At 41.2% G+C, this 18176-nt stretch overlaps 1 protein-coding gene across 6 annotated transcripts in view; it reads left to right on the top strand.

Annotated features, from left to right (window-relative positions):
- The window catches only part of DPY19L3 (dpy-19 like C-mannosyltransferase 3), a 77521-nt gene that overhangs the window by 21186 nt on the left and 38159 nt on the right, over window positions 1-18176 (top strand). For 4 of the 6 annotated variants that reach the window (XM_047078325.1, XM_047078326.1, XM_047078322.1 and 1 more), the window contains exons 4-8: window positions 5815-5905; window positions 11878-11999; window positions 12934-13079; window positions 14555-14678; window positions 15701-15835. In XM_047078325.1, the coding sequence (XP_046934281.1) occupies window positions 5815-5905; window positions 11878-11999; window positions 12934-13079; window positions 14555-14678; window positions 15701-15835 (618 nt within the window). The remainder of the gene's footprint in view (window positions 1-5814; window positions 5906-11877; window positions 12000-12933; window positions 13080-14554; window positions 14679-15700; window positions 15836-18176) is intronic. The other 2 variants (XM_047078323.1, XM_047078327.1) reach the window with 2 other exon arrangements.

Raw genomic sequence — 18176 nt, 5'->3', positions numbered from 1 at the left:
TAAGTCAAGGTGCCGTATTTGGAGGTAGCATTTCGGGAACCCTGTCGACTGAGGAAGGAGGAGCAAGCTGAAGAGACCTCCCACGTGCTTCAGCCCCACATCTGCCTGGATCTGTGCCCGTGTGCACCGACTTGTCGCCCTGTGGGTGGCATCTGCTCCCCTGCCTTCGGCCAAGTTACATCCCTCTGGCAGTTGAGTCTCCCCTGCCTTCTCCCGTCCTGGGGTCGGGAAGGCTCTTCTGTCCCCATCTTCTCTTTCAGCTACTGTCCGTTGCTCTGCTCACCTTAACACCCAAACACACCCAGAAAGTGTGCAGTCCCACAGTCTCTATTCCTCTCTTCTCGATCTCTATCTTGAGCCCACCCCAGGCAGGCTTCAGCCATGGCACTGCTCTCTAAAAGTTCCTGTTGTTCAGTTTAGTGGTCATGTCTCAGTCCTCATTTTTCCTGGACTCCAGGACGCAGGTTCTCCTGGATTTACTCCTCCCTCTCCGGGTGGTTCTTTGGCTCCTTCACAGGCTACCCCTCAGCCTTCTGACCTCTTGTTGGCAGAGAATCCAGGGCTCAGCTCTGTACTTTTCTGTCCATTTGTCATTTCTAAGAACAATCTTACCTATAGCTTTAAATACCATCTCTACGCTCATGGCCCCCGAATGTCTGTCCCCTGCTCATACCTTCCCCTGAACTCCAGACTTGTATATACAGCCGCCTGCTTGACCACCTGAGTTGGGATGTCCAACAGGCATTTCGAACTTAACAAGTCCACATCAAACGCCTGACTGTACCTGCCCTCAGGTGTTTCTCCTGACACCTCCATCTCTGTACATTGCAGCTTCGTCCTCCGGTGGCTCGGGGCTCCTGCCCTTGAACAGTCCTGGTTCTCTCAAGTGAAGCCCTGTCCGTTTCCCTTTAACAATGTGTAGGACGTGATCACCTCTCACAACCCATATCCCCACCGGGATTATTACAGCAGCTCAGAGCCCTTCACAGTCCAGCTCAGCAGGTCTGAAACCACACTCCTGACCTCCTTCACCTCCCCACGCACACACCTAGCTCAGAGTACAAGCCTGGAGTCCTAGTTAGCTAGCAGGACTGGGTGTCCAACCCCATGTTATTTCACACCACTCTACCCTACCGCCCCCGACCTTCCTTGCTCCCTCCGCCTCAAACCACACTGCCTTCCTCATTCTTCAAGGTGTACACGAGCTGTCCTGTGCGACCCACAGGCTCTCCTCCACATGGCTCACTGCCCCGCCTCTTCAGATCTCTGTTCAGTAGTCACTTCATCGGTGCGGCCTTCCCCACCCAACTGCAAGATCACAACACCCGACCCCTCGCCATCCCCCTCTTCTGCTTTTTATATTTTACACGTTTATTTGTTCTCCCTCTGTTCTAGATTATAAATTCCATGAAGACAAAGATTTGCGTCTCCTTTGTTCCCTGCTGAATCTCAGCAAGAGAACGCTTGTCACTTTTTGGTCAGTAGCTGTTTGTTGAATGAATGAATGAATGAATGAATGAGGAAGATAGAGGAAAAAGAGACCAATTAGAAACCCAGAATCCAGTGGGAGCTGGTTTAATAGTTCAGGCAGGGGCACCTGGGTGGCCCTGTCAGTTGGGCGTTCGACTCTTGATTTCAGCTCAGGTCATGATCTCATTGTTTTTGGGAAGGAACCCCACATCAGGCTTTGCGCTGACAGCACAGAGCCTGCTTGGGATTCTCTCCCTCTTTCTCTGACTCTCTCCCTCGTGTGCGTGCTCGCTCTTTCTCTCTTAAAATAAACATTTAAAAAAAATAGTGAAGGCAAAAGGCTCTTCATCCCTTCTAATTGATACCTTTCCTTCAATAGTCATTTTCCTTACAAAAATGCATTATTCTTTCTCATTGAAACCTAAACCCCTTGGGGTCGAGGACTAAAGTTTTGTACCTTTGTTTCCCCAGCAAAGAAATGTTCAGTGATAAGGAAAAATAATTCTCATTTAGCTAAAAAACCACTCATGTCACTCAATTTTTACCAGTTTTTTTCAGTCTTTTCTTATGCTAATATTTTCCACTGTTATTCTCATATTCGTTTGATGTTACGGAATTTGCATATCTTCCCACTGAATACTCTCGCTCAGCAAGGACTCTCTAGAATACGTAGTTAACTAGCCAAGTGGTAAGTCCAGTGGTACCAAGAGTGGTGGATGCTTCTGTGTGAGCCCGGTGGGTGCCGGGGGTGCAGGGGGTGTGCTGTCAGCAGTAGCCCAGCCTGTCCCCAGCCTGCCCCCACACGAAGCTCTCAGCCCTAGGGCAAGATCATTCCATCTGACAGATGGACAGGGGGCTCACCAGACAATGAACAGAGTACATGCCTTAAGAATGTCTGCTGGGTGCCTAGGTGGCGCAGTCGGTTAAGCGTCCGACTTCAGCTCAGGTCACGATCTCGCGGTCCATGAGTTCGAGCCCCACGTCAGACTCTGGGCTGATGGCTCAGAGCCTGGAGCCTGTTTCCGATTCTGTGTCTCCCTCTCTCTCTGCCCCTCCCCCGTTCATGCTCTGTCTCTCTCTGTCCCAAAAATAAATAAACGTTGAAGAATGTCTGCTAAGGGCATGGTTCCCAGTACGAAACTTCAAGAACAGCTGTCTTATCGTGAGCTACTGTTTCTTGGTGAGATGATTTGTTACCTGCTCCTGAAACAGACTGCATTTGTAAAGTTAGTCTTTCCGTGGCTTCCCCACCACCAGCAGCCTACTCAGTTTGGACACAGTTTTTGTAAACAAAAGTTATTTACATGAAGAGTCTTAAAAACTAACGCGAGGTTTCCTTTGGCAGATGTGGTGTCATTTGCCTAAAAGGCGCTGTTACATTTTGTGTGTTTCTAGGGGACCCAGATCACTCACTGTGAGCAGTCATTGTTTTAATGCTTTTTCCTTTTAGTATTTTTGTCAAATTACTATATAAACTACTATTAAATGGTTTTCGTTGTACAGCTCCTTAAAAATAACACCGCTTTTGTCTGTTTCTTTCTGTCATTATCTCCAGAAGAAATGTTTTCATTCTCCCGACATCACTTTCCCTGTGGAACTGATGGAAATGAAAATATGAAGTATTTGTTCATGTTGCATTCTTTAGAGGGTGACTTCTATTGGTGTACATTTTCATTGGCACAATCCACCAGGCAAAGTGTAAATTGCTGTAAAACTGGAAAAGTGTTTGAATGAGTAAAGCAGATGTTCTCTTAGCATGAAGCAGATGTAAAGCTTGCAAGTGTCTGTCTCATGAAGTATAGCATTTGGTTCCATACAGCTGGTGCCAAGATTACCAATTAATCATGTGTGAATGCTTTTTTACTAATTAGGACCCCCTCTGTTCCTTACGCTTTCTGGGTGTATTAAAGAGAGGGGTGGGGCACAAAAGCTTTCTACCTTTGTACCTGGAGTGGTGGGTTTTTTCTGTTTTTCCATCTTTATGAAGTCACTCTTCCTGTATTCTTGAGCCATGTTGGATATGAAGCCCCCTTCACGTGAGTGATTGATCTGGCTCTCCAGTTTGATTTGGGGATGTAGGTTTGACGTTAAGAGTATTCCATTGAAGACAGCCGTGCTTTGAACACTGAAAGGCAGCTGGAGAGAAGAAACTGAATGTAATTAAACTTTGTGGGTTTTTTCCCTGATATGCATGAACGAAAGCTAACATTTGCTCAGTTAACATCAATTCACAGCCTCTATGGCTACTTGACCTAGTAGGAGTGTGAACATTGTAGAAACAGGCGATACCAGTTTAGTTTTGTGTTATGAAAAGCAATAGAGCAGTTTTTCTCAAAAATTAAAGATGAACAGATTAACATGACTGCTAAGAATCGCCTTTACTGCTATGAAAGATAACAACACAAATCAGTAGCAAATGCAGAAGCTAAAAGAGCTCCATCACATATTGTCCTTTTTATAAAGCGAGGGTGCCAGTGAAAGTGAATTTCAGAACCCTCCCGGTCCTTGTTTTCCATGTTTGATTTCCCCAAGATAAATTTGTTTTCTACAGAAGGAAGCCCAGTAAATAAGGTTTGCTACTCCACCCTCCTCTTGTTTTTTATTTTTTTATTTTTTTAATGTTTGTTTATTTTTGAGAGAGAGAGAGAGACAGCATGAGTGGGGGGAGGGGCGGGAAGAGAGGGAGACACAGAATTCGAAGCAGGCTCCAGGCTCTGAGCTGTCAGCACACAGCCCGACGTGGGGCTCGAACTACTGCGAGATCATGACCTGAGCCGAAGTCGGACGCTCAACCGACTGAGCCACCCAGGCGCCCCTCCTTTGTTTTTTTAAAGAAGGGTTAACAATGATAAAACATAAGTTTGTTTCTGAAGGTCAATAATTGGACATTTATACTCGGATAACTGAGTACTTATTCAATGCTTTATTCATGAATCAATTTATATATTTTTTAAGGGTAGGAGAAATATTTAAAGGGTAGAAGGAGTACATTAAATAATTTCAGGTCTGAAGATAAATAGCTTGGGTGGCTCTTTTCATGAGATGTTTATTATGATTTGAAAAATAGTTAGAGATAGGGGAAAACAAAGATGTATTAGAAGCAGCTTATCCTCTAGAACATACCATGTTTCGTGTTTATCATCCTCCCCCAATAAAATTGGGTTTGTGGAATAGGGATCTGTTGCGGTAGGAAGCACATAGATGGAAATACATTTCAGACAGTGTGTGCCAGATTCCAGGACCTGGCTCTTTGAACATTGGTGTAAGAGAATCTATAATGACATAAATTATAATTTTCATTCACTTACACTGTATTTTACATATATGAACTACAGTATCTAAGAATAGTAATATGACTAGTCCAGAATGTCTTCCCCATCCTCCTTACCAGTTGCCTCCGTATTTTGTTAATTTAAATTTTAAATTTCTTGATGGCACCTTACAACCAAATTGACTAATAGGTATCACTTTAAATTTTCAGTTTTACAAAATTGAATATTTCTTTGTATCTGTTTCCCTACAAGAGTGTCTTTCCACCAAGGTTATATTTGTCAAACTGAAATTCACATGTAAAAGGTCTGCCTCATTTTACTAAGAGTACCTTATGTTCTTAGAATAAAAAGAAAATTATTAATCTTACATAATACTGTTAGCTTTTAGGTAGGTGTCTAACGCAATTATAGTTCTTTTCACTTGGGAGATTTTTTTATACTGTCCCTATTTTGATTCTAATATTACATAAGAATTGGTGGTATGGTTTTTTTTTTTTTTTAAGTTTTAATTTGTGTGAAATAAAAGAAAAACCTTAACTCTGAAACATCAATGCAGATGGAATCAGTTGTCTCCATGTTTTAAAATGGTTTGTTATAGGGGTGCCTGGGTGGCTCCGTCGGTTAAGCATCTGACTTCAGCTCAGGTCGTGGTCTCACGGTTTGTGAGTTCAAGCCCCGCATGGGGCTCTGTGCTAACAGCTCAGAGCCTGGAGCCTGCTTCAGATTCTGAGTCTCCCTCTCTCTCTGCCCCTCCGCCACTTGTGCTCTGTCTCTGAAAAATAAATAAATGTTAAAAAACAATTTTTAATGGTTTGTTATGGAAAATTTAAACATCCACAAAGGCAGAGAGAATTGTATAATAAACTCCTGTAATACATGCCCAGCTTCAACAGTCATCAGCCTTCTATTGTTCTTGTTTGCCAAAATTTCTTAAGATTATATTTTGAGAGGTTTTGTGTGTTTGTTTGTTTTCCTTTTAAGTTGTAGTTCTGGATCCCGTTTCTACAGTGACGATAGATTTAAAAAAAACAAACTAGGTCATGTAAACCCAGTAGACCTCACTTTATTTCAGGAAGTGGAGCGAGAGATCTCATTCAGAACAGAATGTGGACTGTATTACTCCTACTACAAGCAAATGCTGCAGGCTCCGACCCTCATGCAAGGTAATTATAGCTGATGACTTTAGTGGGATCTGCTTCACCCCTTCCGCTATTTCCGCCAAACATACTTTTGCACTAAGGCATTTAGAATGCTTTATAGAACTTGTGTAGCTTTTCTGTGAACTTGTGTAGTTTTTCCCTGCCAACATCATCAGTGTTTGGCTCTGGAAGCAGTTATGTGATACTTAATGTAACTCTCCTCTCCTCAGCTCTACTCCATCTCTGAATTCATCTGTTTCTGATTTCCTGGTTTTGCTGCTGGTTTTTCTCCTGATCATTTTGGAAAAAGTCTTCGCAGGTGAAGGAGTAGTGTCTAAAAACAGGAAGCGTTTTGGTAATACAAACAAAAATTACAGTTGTCCTTGTCCCCAATGTTCCCATTCAGTCCCTTACCTTGCAGTTGCCATTTTCCCACATTTTCACTGTTTGTAAGTGGTTTAGAGCCCGTACCCGTTACCTTTACTCCATCTAATAGAACCCCAAAAAGGATCTCTCCTACTTCATCTATGTTTGATATGCTCCACCTGACAGATATGCTCCAAATGCATATTTGGACATTTGCTAGGTTTTACTTGGATTCAGATATATTTTTGGCAAGAATTCTTCACAGGTGATGTTTTGTACTTCTCCTAATTTTATTACAGTGGGAGACATGAAATGTTATCTTTCTTTTTGTGCCATAAATATAACCAGTTGGTTCCTATGCAATAAGGCTAATTACCCATCAGCCTTTCACTAAGTGGTTTTAGCAGCCACTGATGCTCACTGCCTATACCCACTATTTCAGTAGTTAACAAAAGTGACATTCTGCATTCCTCTTGTATTTGTTAGCTGGAACTCTGTTACTTAAGAAACCTCTTCCTCATCAACTATTTGGTGACCCTGAGGTACGGTTTATACAAAAAGGCAGGCTAAGTGCTGATTTCCTTTCCCCATACAGTTGATCTTCGTTATTCATAGAGTCCATATTTCCAAACTCACGCACTAACACGTATTTGTGACCCCAGAATCAGTATTTGTGGTGCTTTTGCAGTCATTCGCAGGCTTGTGCAGAGCAGCGAAAAATTTTCATCACCTGACGGGCACGTTCCCAGCTGAGGTCCAACAAGGTGGAGCCCTGCTGTTGTTTTCAGCTCTCATACTACAGCATCCTGTTCACAGTCCACCTGGGGCCATGTTTTTTGCATTTTTGTGGTTTTTGTTGGTGATTTTGTGGTTTAAAATGGCCCCCAGCGTAGTGCTAAATCACTGTCTGGAGTTCCTGAGTGCAAGCAGGCTGTGAAGAAGGCACACCGAGAAAACACGTTTGTCAGATAAGCTTTGTTCAGTTATGAGTTAGATACTGTTGGCCATGTGTTCAATGTTAATGAATTGCTAGTATACGTTAAAGAAGACGTCTTTAAACAGAAACACGTAAATCAAGGTGATATGTCGATCACTTCATGACCAGAGGCTCATAAGAATATAACCCTGTATTTCCTACAGGGCTCAGTATTGCTAATTCAGTTTTCACTGCAACTTAATAGAATGTGACTACTGAGAAAAATGAGTCAGTGAGTTCTCAAAGTTGTGATTTGCTTCTCTAGCATCCTCTAAAGTGGTGGTTCTTATGGAGGGTCAGTTGTGTCCCTAGGAGACATCTGAAACATGCAGATACATTTTTGGTTGTGACAGCTGGGGTAGATTGGGAAGATCGTGCTACTGGAATGGACGGAACTGCGACAGATATTGCTAAACATCCTACAATGTCCCTAGAACAAAGAATTATCAGGCCCCAACTGTGAAAATACCAATAGTGTTAAAGTTCAGAGTTGCTCTTAAAGGTAAATATGAGTATTTTCTATCACCACAAACTCATTGGTTCCTCTGTTTCATTTCGTCTAAGTCATTTGTTAAGATCTTCCTTCTAGAAAATTCCAAACATATAAAAGGGTAGAGAGACTCCTCTGATGGATTTCCACCTGTCTGTCACCAGCTACCGCAGTTACCAACTCATGACCAATCTTGTCTCCTCTCTACCCGCCATCTTCAGGCTGGATTATTTTGGAAAAACCCCAAGACGTCATATTCCGCATTTGTAAATATATCAGTGTATTTCTTTAAAGGGTGGCAACCCCTTTCATAAGTATTACCATGTTACCATTATCACACTTAAACAATTGGGAAATTTCTTACTATCAAATACCCAGTCAGTGTTCTCATTTTCCTGATTGTCTTGCAGATTTTTAATACAGTTTTTGAGATCCAAATAAAGTCCACACATTGCAGTCATTTGCTCTGTCTCCTTGTTTCCTTTAATCTGTAGGTTTCTTTCCATCTTTTTTTCTTGTAATTTTTTGTTGAAACCCCAGATTCATCTGTCTGATAGTTTTTCACTTTCTGGATATTGCAGGAGCCCCGTGGTGTCATTTCATGATTCTCTGTTGCCTGTATCTCCTATGAATTGGTAGTTGGGTCTGGAGGCGTGCTCAGGTCTAGGTTCTGTCAAACACGTGGTGCCCACTTCCACAGTGGGGCACATAATGTGCACCATCTCTTTTAGGGTTTCGACTGATCCAATACTAAGTTCTCATTTAGCCTTTCCTCTGATGGGTTAGCACCATTGGTGACCATTACCTAAAGCCATTAACTTCCTAAGGACAGTAATATTTGAATTCTATAATTCCTTCTGTCATTATCAGAGGGAATTCGTCTCTAGAGAACAATGATTTCTCATCAACTGTTTGGTAACTCGGAATTTCAGTTCTTAAAGAAAAGGTTGGATTGCTCCTTTCCCTGTGTTTTAGCATGAGTTGCCCTCTTGCATCCGCTAAAGGTTTTGCCTTTTATATATCATCAGAAAGCATGGGTTTTTAACATCTTTGATGTGTTTCGATCTTTTGCATTATTCTTCTTATTTAAATTGTCCAATCTTTGGTCAGCGGGATGCCCTTCAGATTGGCTGCTGTCTTTTTGACATGATTCCAGGAGTCGTTGAAAACTCCCTCGCTTTTTGGCATGACAAGATATTTCTTATCCACTTTGTGTATCTCCACCCTGACCTAGGATCCACCATTTCTCCAAGGAACTCAGTTCTCTTTAGTGGCTATTTAGAGCCCACAGTTTGGATCGATGGTAGGGATACTTTTTACTACTAGATTGGTCCTTGTTTCCAGTCCTTTTTAGTGAGAAGAGGCAGGAGATGTGAATTTTTTTTCCTAGGAGAAAACAGGAATATAGTTATTGTCAGTTCAAAGTTAGTATAACAGGGTTTTTACTTTTTTTGATTTTATATTTGTATCTCTTCTTAAGTTGAAAATTTTGGTTTCTTACAATATTAACATTATCATTTAGCTGTTGTGTACAACTATGCATATACACACAGTGTGTATACACACACACACACACACACACACACACACACACAACAATACTTTCAGTGCAGTAGTAATTATGTTGCTTCTAATATGATTACCTGAAAACAATTCAGGCTGTCTTCGTAGTTCTTTTTGTCCTTAAGATAAAACCAACTACGTGTGTATGTCTGTGTGTGTATATATATACAATTTTTTTCACGTTCCTCTGTCATTGGAAAGAGTTCTTTCTGTGTGACCAAGCCACCAACTTAATAGGTTTGTTTTATATTTCTTTTGTTTTTTCCAGGATTGTTTTGTAAAAAAATTTTATTTTGGTTTTTCATACTTCTAAAAAAAGTTTATTTTACATGGTTCCAAAGTCAAACAGTAAAACAGGGAGCATTCAGGGAGGTGTCCTCCCCCCCCCCACCCCTTCCATCTTATTTCCTTCTACACTCTTTAAGTAACCATTTTTTTTAGATTTTGTTTTATTCTACTATCAGTATTTTTCCCCTAGTCTCAGTATTTTTAATATAAACAAATACTTTATATATTCATATATCTCGTTTATTACTGTATATACTGTTCTCCTTTTTTTGCTTTTCATTTGTCAAAAATCTTGATCACGCTATAATATAACATGAAGATACTCCTAATTCTTTTTGTAATTGCATAGTACTCCGTTTGTGTGGATAACCATAGTTTATTCAGGTAGCTTTCTTGTCTTCATCTGCTCAGGCTGCCATAACAAAATACCATGGACTGGGTGGCTTAAAAAAACTAATTTAGCTTCCTAGAGTTCTGGAAGCAGGAAGTCTGAGGTTAGAGTTCCAATCCTGGTTCTGGTGAAGGGTCTCTTCTTGGCTTGCGGTTAGCCACCTCTCGCTGCACCCTCACGTGGAAGACAGAGACAGAGAGCCAGCTCTGGTGTCTCTTCCCACAAGGTCACTAGTCCCGTCACGAGGGCCCCACTGTCATGACCTTGTCTAACCCTAATTACCTCCCAAAGGCCACACCTCCAAATACCATCACGTTAGGGGTTAGGGCTTCAGCTTATGAGTTCTGGTGGGACACACACAGTCTGTAGCACGCCTCTGTTGGTCTGGCAAGACTGCCATAACAGACCAGGTGGCTTAAACAACACAAATTGATTTTCTCTCAGGTCTGAAGGCTGAAGTCCAAGATCAAGGTACTGCCAGGGTTGGTTTCTGGTAAAGCCTCTCTTCCTGGCTTGTAGATGGCCACCTTCTTGCCGTGTCCTCACTTGGCCTTTCCCCTGTATGTGTGCACAGAGAAAGCAAAAGAGCTCTCTCTTGTCTGTTCCTCTTCTGAGGACACCAGTCCTATCATATTATGGCCCTATCTTTATGACGTCTCTTAACCTTCATTACCTCCTTATAGACCCTATCCAAATACGCATTGGGATTGGGCCTTAATACAGAAATTTGGAGGGATACAGTTCAGTCCAGAACACCTCCTGCTGATGGACATCTGGTTGCTTCTGATCTTTTGCTTTTAAAGAGGGCACTGCAGGAATGATCTGAGGCCTGTGTTCTTTTGTGTTTTTGCCAGTCTGTCTTTAGGACTGATTTCTAGGCCAGATCAAAAGGTAAATGCACATGTAATTTTGCTTGGTGGTGCTAAAATTGTTTTCCCAACTGTAGCGTATGAGAGACCTTACTTCCTTAGAACCACACTGAGTATGTCGTCAGACTTCTTTTTTTAAGTTTTTTTTTTGAGAAAGAGCGTGCCGGGGAGGGGGAGAGAGAGCCGGAGAGAGAGAATCCCAAACAGGACCCAGTGCAGGGCTCCATCTTGCAAATCGTGAGATCAGGACCTGAGCCGAGATCAAGAGTCAGACGCTTAAAACGACTGAGCCACCCAGGTGCCCCTGTTGTCAGACTGAATTTTTTTTCCAAGCTGATAGGTGAGAAATGGTATCTCAGTGTAGTGTTAATTTGCACTTACAGTAGGAGCAAGGTTGAGCGTCTTTTCATATGTGTAAGGACTATATGCATATTTTCTTCTATGAACTATCTCTTCATGCCTTCTATTAATTACTCAGCTTGGTTGCAGTGGTATATGACCTCGATATAGCCATAGAATTCTGCAACAACAGGTTTATCTCTTGCTTTTATTATCCAGCCCCCGTTTGGAACCTGCTGTTGTCATGACAGAGGGAAATAGCCACACTGCTGGTGGAAACATGCATCATCTTTTATTAAAAGATGTCACATCCTCTCACATATGCCATTGGTCAGAGCAAGTCAAATGGCCAAACCTATCCCAGGGAAGCGGGGGAGGCTACTTACACCCCCAAAAGAGGTATTGTAGGCCTCATGGCAGGAGGACAGAGCAGGGATATAAAATCCTCTTGCCTACATTATTATAACAGAACATAGGAGCTTTTCTTTTTCATTGTATGCACGAGAATTATAATTTACCTATGTTTGTGTAAACATGTAAATGTCCATCTAATATACAGTAAGCTCTTTGAGGGTGGGACTGTGTTTTTGGCTTACTGTTATATCCCCAATGCCTAGCACATTCTCTGGCACACACTAAAGAATCTATGGATGGTTTTAAATGAATGAATAATTTATAATTATTTTTTCCTGATCTTTCAAATATCAACCTTAGGTTTTCATGGCTTAATATATGATAACAAAACTGAGTCTATGAAGACAATTAACCTTCTCCAACGAATGAATATTTACCAAGAAGTTTTTCTCAGTATTTTATATAGAGTTCTACCCATACAGGTATGTTATGTTCTGTGACACTGAATTGTTAATATCACATGAAAGTCAAAATCTGCTCTCTTAAGTTGAAACTTTCACATATGTTATTCTGATATTCAGCTGGCTTGGTAAAAAAGCAACAGTATCCCAGTGTTCTCCAGATATGTTGTGAACTTTGCTTTTTACTTGTTTTTATAAGGTATTTTTTACGTAGATACTTCCTGGCTTATCATATATGTGTGCAGTCTAGAGACTGGTACATATTTTCATTTAGAAACGTGTAATTAGTCACTCCTCAGTTATCCTTGAAATTTAAAAACTGGAAATTAGCAAATCACAATGACCGCTTCGTGTGAATAAGGCAATCCTGGGCAAAGGTAGACGTACAGTTTGTCTAAAGAATGAAGCCAGAGCCCTCGAGGGCTCCTTTCCCTCTTCTACTCTGCTGGGGGGAAGAAAGGCTGCCTGCCCACACACTTTTGCACAAAAAGGACTGATGATGTATGTTTATTGCTTGTAATTAACACCAAGATTCCAAATATTACATTTCCAGTGTCATGTATTTTTTCAATTTTTTTTTAAGTAGGCTCCACGTCCAATTTAGGGCTTAAACTTGTGACCCTGAGATTAAGAGTCAACATGCTCTGGGGCATCTGGGCGGCTCAGTCGGTTAAGTGGCCAGCTCTTGCTTTTGGCTCAGGTCATGATCTCACGGTTCATGAGATTGAGCCCCACGTCAGGCTCCAATGCTGACATCACAGAGCCTGCTTGGGATATTCATTCTCTCTCTCTCTCTCTCAAATAAATAAACATCAAAAAAATAAATTAAAAAAAAAAGTCACATTGCTCTGTTGACTGAGCCAGCCAGGCACCCCTCTGCTATCATATTTTTTAAGTGACAGTGAAAAGGATTAGGGCTTCCGTAACAAATATTTTTTCTTGTTCCTTTCTTCAGAAATATTTGGAGCCAGTTTATTTTTATATTTACACCTTGTTTGGACTGCAGGCGATCTATGTCACAGCCCTTTACATAACCAGCTGGCTCCTTAGTGGCACGTGGCTGTCAGGACTGCTGGCAGCTTTCTGGTATGTCACGAATAGGTGAGTTGGAATCCGTTTTCCCATCTCCCTTTTGAAGACGTAGGTTAAAACACAGTTACCTCATTTCCAGTTCAAAGGAAGTTGTTCTGCCACGTTTGTTTATGTAGGAGTATTTTCTCTTTGGTTTACGTAGTGCTGTGTACTTGTCTTCTTTAGCAAGGTAGAAAGTTCTTCTTATGTAGATTTCCAGTTGAGGAACAGAACATTGAATTATAGGTCAGGAGAATCACCATGATAATTCCATGCGTACTACAGTTTGATGTGTGATCAATATTTCTCCGGCCACATATCTCATCTCTTAAAGACGTTTAATGATATCTTTACTGTTAACCTTAATAGGGCTGTGTGTCGCTCATAATTAACAAAGCATAAAGGACTGTTCAGATGCAGGGAAGTTCTTATGTTACTTAGTTAATATCTATCATTCTAAATACGAGAGCACTAAATAGCAGTTTTTAAAAAACATAGTCAAGATGTATTGATTAATTTCCTGGTCTACAGTAGCAACACCAATGTTCAGTACGAGTCTTAAAACTTGAGCACAAGTTCTAATATTGATTTTACTTTATAATCCTAAGCAAATTACTTTTTAATATAACCTTATTGAGTGCTTACTGTATGCCAACCACTTTACAAAATGCTTTATTTATATTCTTTTAACAACCCTGTAGGGTAGATACTATTAACATTTTAGAGATGAGAAAATTAAAGCTTAAAAGGTTAAGCTTACACACACACACACACACACACACACACACACACAAACACACATATTACTTACAAAATTGTGTCTTTTTATATACTGATAAAGTCATAGACACATACACCCAGCTAAGTCTCGGTCAGAATTCAAATGCAGGGTATGAAAACACCCAAGAGTATACTGCGTCTTAACATTTTAACATATTATTCCTGCTACGAGTAAATGAAAGGCAAATTTGTTGTTCTATTAAAGTAAATAAAAGACATGTATTGAGTGCCCAGTATGTGTGGGGATGCTTTTGGTACTGGGTAACTAAAGGTGAAGGCTCAACTGTACTTGCCCTCTGGCGGTTTCTGTTCCAGAGGGACAAGAGGCTCTTTCAAAAATTATTACCAGTGACAAATTTAAGATTCAGATTTAAGCACTAGAGAAACACGGAGAGGGAGAATGCAAAACAATGCCAGTTTGCACTAATGAAGTTGGAAGGAAATAAACGTGCGAGACAGTTAACCATGGGGTTTGGAATCACCACCGTGGATTGGACCCCAGTTCCACCACTTAGCTAGCTGCATACCTGGGGACAGGTTCCTTACATTTTCCCAGTGCAACTTGGTATTACAGGGATGATAATGATGAGGACATATCATGACTGTCGAGAACTGACAACCAGAATCTAAGTATAGTTAATGTCCTATATCTTTCCCTTTAGGAAAGCTTTCAGCTAATTATAGTAAAAATGATTCCTTTGGCCATTTGTGTTTTCTCTGTGCAGGATAGATACTACAAGAGTTGAGTTTACCATCCCCTTGAGAGAGAATTGGGCTCTGCCATTCTTTGCAATTCAGATAGCAGCAATTACATATTTCCTGAGACCAAACTTACAGCCTCTTTCTGAGGTAAGTTTTTATAATACTTTATATAAATTTTATATATATTTTTAATTCTCCAGTTTTGTCTCAGAAACTTCGAAAGATGTGACATGCATAGTGTCGCACTGCACGGGAATAGTTCTTATTCCGTGACCAGTTTTTAACTTGAGTTGAACGAAGTTTCCTCTTCCTGAGCCCTCTCCTACTTTGCAAAGAAAATGTTTTCCTTTTTGATGTTAAAAATGTACTCTACATAATCTGCCCTTAAATAGCTGCAGCAAACCCACACACAATGTCTGCGAAACTGTCAGAGTCCTGAAGCTGTTGCTCTTGAGATGTGAGTTAGAGCATTAGCGCCTCCATAAGACTGTGGGGTACACGTTCCCTATGTGGATGTTTCTATGCACAGTGTACACATTCCTTATGTGGATGTTTCTATGCACAGTGTACACGTTCCTTATGTGGATATTTCCATGCACGGTGTACACGTTCCTTATGTAACTATTTCTGTTCACAGTGTACACGTTCCTTGCGTGGATGTTTCCATGCACAGTGTACACGTTCCTTATGTGGATATTTCCGTGCACAGTGTACACGTTCCTTATGTAACTCTTTCCGTGCACAGTGTACACGTTCCTTGCGTGGATGTTCCCATGCACAGTGTACACGTTCCTTACATGAATGTTTCTATGCACAGTGTACATATTCCTTATGTGGATATTTCTGTGCACAGTGTACACGTTCCTTATGTAACTATTTCCGTGCACAGTGTACACGTTCCTTACGTGAATGTTTCCGTGCACAGTGTACACGTTCCTTATGTAACTCTTTCCGTGCACAGTGTACACGTTCCTTGCGTGGATGTTTCCGTGCACAGTGTCACTTTAGGACAGTTAGAGCTCAAATAACAAGTGCAAGGGTTTTCAGAGCAACAGTTTATGGTTTTTCTATTTGGTTTATATAGACATTGGCTGCTTTTGAGAAAACTTATCTGCAAGGCTTTTTCTTCCTAGAGACATGTAAATTATACTCAGGTTTTCTTTTCACAGAGGCTGACACTTCTTGCCATTTTCGTATCAACTTTTCTCTTTAGTCTGACATGGCAATTTAATCAGTTTATGATGCTGATGCAAGCATTAGTGCTGTTCACACTGGACTCCCTGGACATGCTGCCGGCAGCGAAGGTGAGCCGCGCTTTCTCCTTTCGGTGGGGCAGTCGTCATTTAGCGCCGTAGGTCATAGCGCGAGCTCCAGAGGTGCACATGCTGAGCAGTGAAGTTGAAGCTGCTTCTTAGCTACAGTATAAATCTGCTGTGGCCAACTGAAGTTGAGTAATCTGTGCAGCCTTGTTTGACCAGCTTAACTTTTATTCGGTCTCGATCAATTGTCCTTTGTAGAGATGACTTAAATTTTAAAATAGAAGCTAGCGCTTGTAAAATGTCTTATGATATACTGCCTTTTCCCCCCAAGGAAATCAGTGGGTAGGCGACACCTTTCTGTGGTACTTCGTAAAATTCTCATAGTGACGTTTAACAAGCGTGGGAATCCCTGCTGCCTGGCCAGAGGTCACATAGGAAACGGCAATTTTAAGGAAGCCGTTGTTTGTCTCACCATGTGTGACGGTGGTATGTGCCGCTATTATTTAATTGCAAGGCGTTTTTCACGTGCAGAAATGTGTTTTAATGTATTGTGTATGTTTTAAAATTTGTTCATCATTAGTAAAGTAACAGTAACTAAGTATTCTCCCAGTGTAATAAAATATTCTCTCCAAGTCTAAGGCAGCAATAGAGTTGAATACAGAAGAGTCGTGTTCATTTATTCCACGTCCAGAGAGACCAACGGTCTTTAGAGACTGACTGAATTGAATTAGGAAACATTAAAGCCAGCCAGCAAGTGGACATTGTCCTAGGCAGCTAGGACAGGATAGGCACAACTGGGCGTCACCACCCACGTAAGACATTGTCCCATCCACAAGGGTGTTGCTACAGCCTGGGATATAAAGATAGAGACAGCTAGAACAACTAGATGTCTGTATGTCTGTAATGTTAATTTGCAGTAATAGGGAGTGCTGAAGTGTAGAAGAAGGTTCTTTTCAGGCCAGAAAGTTTCCACAGAAATGGGAGGCTAGGGCCGGGCCACAAATGAGAAGAGTAGAATTTGGATGGAGTGTGAGGGGGCAGGTTATGAAGGTAAAATACAGGAGGGAAAGCAAGTCGGTGGAGCAAAGGTAAAGCAGGGTTTGAGTGTGGAAAGTACGTGTACGTGATACTAAATCATGGTTATAGAGCTCCACGTGCCTCAAAAAGCCTCGTGTACAAGTGAAGTGAGTCTGTTTATATTTGCTTTTCCTGTTTTGTAACCTGTGTACTTTGGTCATGGTGACCTGTAGGCTCCGGGGAAGGGGTGCCTGGTGCCTCTGTCCCTCCTGGGCCGCATTCCTAGGCCAGCTGGTCTGCCTTTCTCTCTTTGTATGTAATACCACGTTTCCTCCCTTTCCAGCAAGTACTTTTTAAAAGAACTCTGTACATTTTCATATAAAAAAAAATACGTTGAGCTATTTTGAAAACAAATACATAAAATTTTTCTGTAGTGTAATTTCACAGAAAAGCCTAAAAATGTGCTTTCCCTTTCACTGACACTTTCACTTCTAGAGATTTATCCTTAGGAAATAATCAGCCATGTCCATTTAAGTTGTGCCGTAATAAGAAAACCCTAGCTGGAAACAGTCTAAGTCAATGGCAATAGAATATTGTTAAATAAATATGGTATATTAGTGCAACAGAGTATTACATAACCTTTATTTTCCCTATCTGGTTTTTAAAAGTAAAACACATATAGGGAAAGTGAGAAAGGTTTCTGGAAAGATATACATCCAAGTATTAGCAATCAGCTGTGTGATTGATGTTCTTAAATTCCTTTTGTCCTTTACATCTTTTTAATTTTTCTGTAAAGAACACGTGTTTCTTTTTCTGTTTTCTTTTAAACTAGAAAACAGAATAAAAGATACAGTTTTGACACAGTTTTGACGTGTGCGCGTGCACACACACACAAAACCAAAGAATAACAGTTCATTTATGTCTGATTTGGTTCTAAACTTTGCTAAACTTTTATCATTGAAACTGTGTCAGTGTCTGGGGCGCCTGGGTGGCACAGTCGGTTAAGCGTCCGACTTCAGCCAGGTCACGATCTCACAGTCCGTGAGTTCGAGCCCCGCGTCAGGCTCTGGGCTGATGGCTCGGAGCCTGGAGCCTGTTTCCGATTCTGTGTCTCCCTCTCTCTCTGCCCCTCCCCCGTTCATGCTCTGTCTCTCTCTGTCCCAAAAATAAATAAACGTTGAAAAAAAAATTTTTTTAAAAAGAAACTGTGTCAGTGTTAGTGGTGGTCATTGTAAGTATGAAAATTTAAGGAGGGGCAGCTTAGTAAGGAAAGAATCCTGAGTTGCAAAACCAAGCTGCTTTTATCAAGTATGAAAATAACTAGCTCTTTAAATTTTGGCAAGTGGTTTAACTTCTTGCAGCCTCAGTG

Source organism: Lynx rufus, unplaced genomic scaffold (genome assembly GCF_022079265.1).
Source record: "Lynx rufus isolate CCGP_SWC_20201006 ecotype Redwood Valley unplaced genomic scaffold, mLynRuf1.p SCAF_16, whole genome shotgun sequence".
NCBI lineage: Eukaryota > Metazoa > Chordata > Mammalia > Carnivora > Felidae > Lynx > Lynx rufus.
Note: the sequence above shows the minus strand (reverse complement) of the source record. Positions and strands in the feature narration are given on the sequence as shown.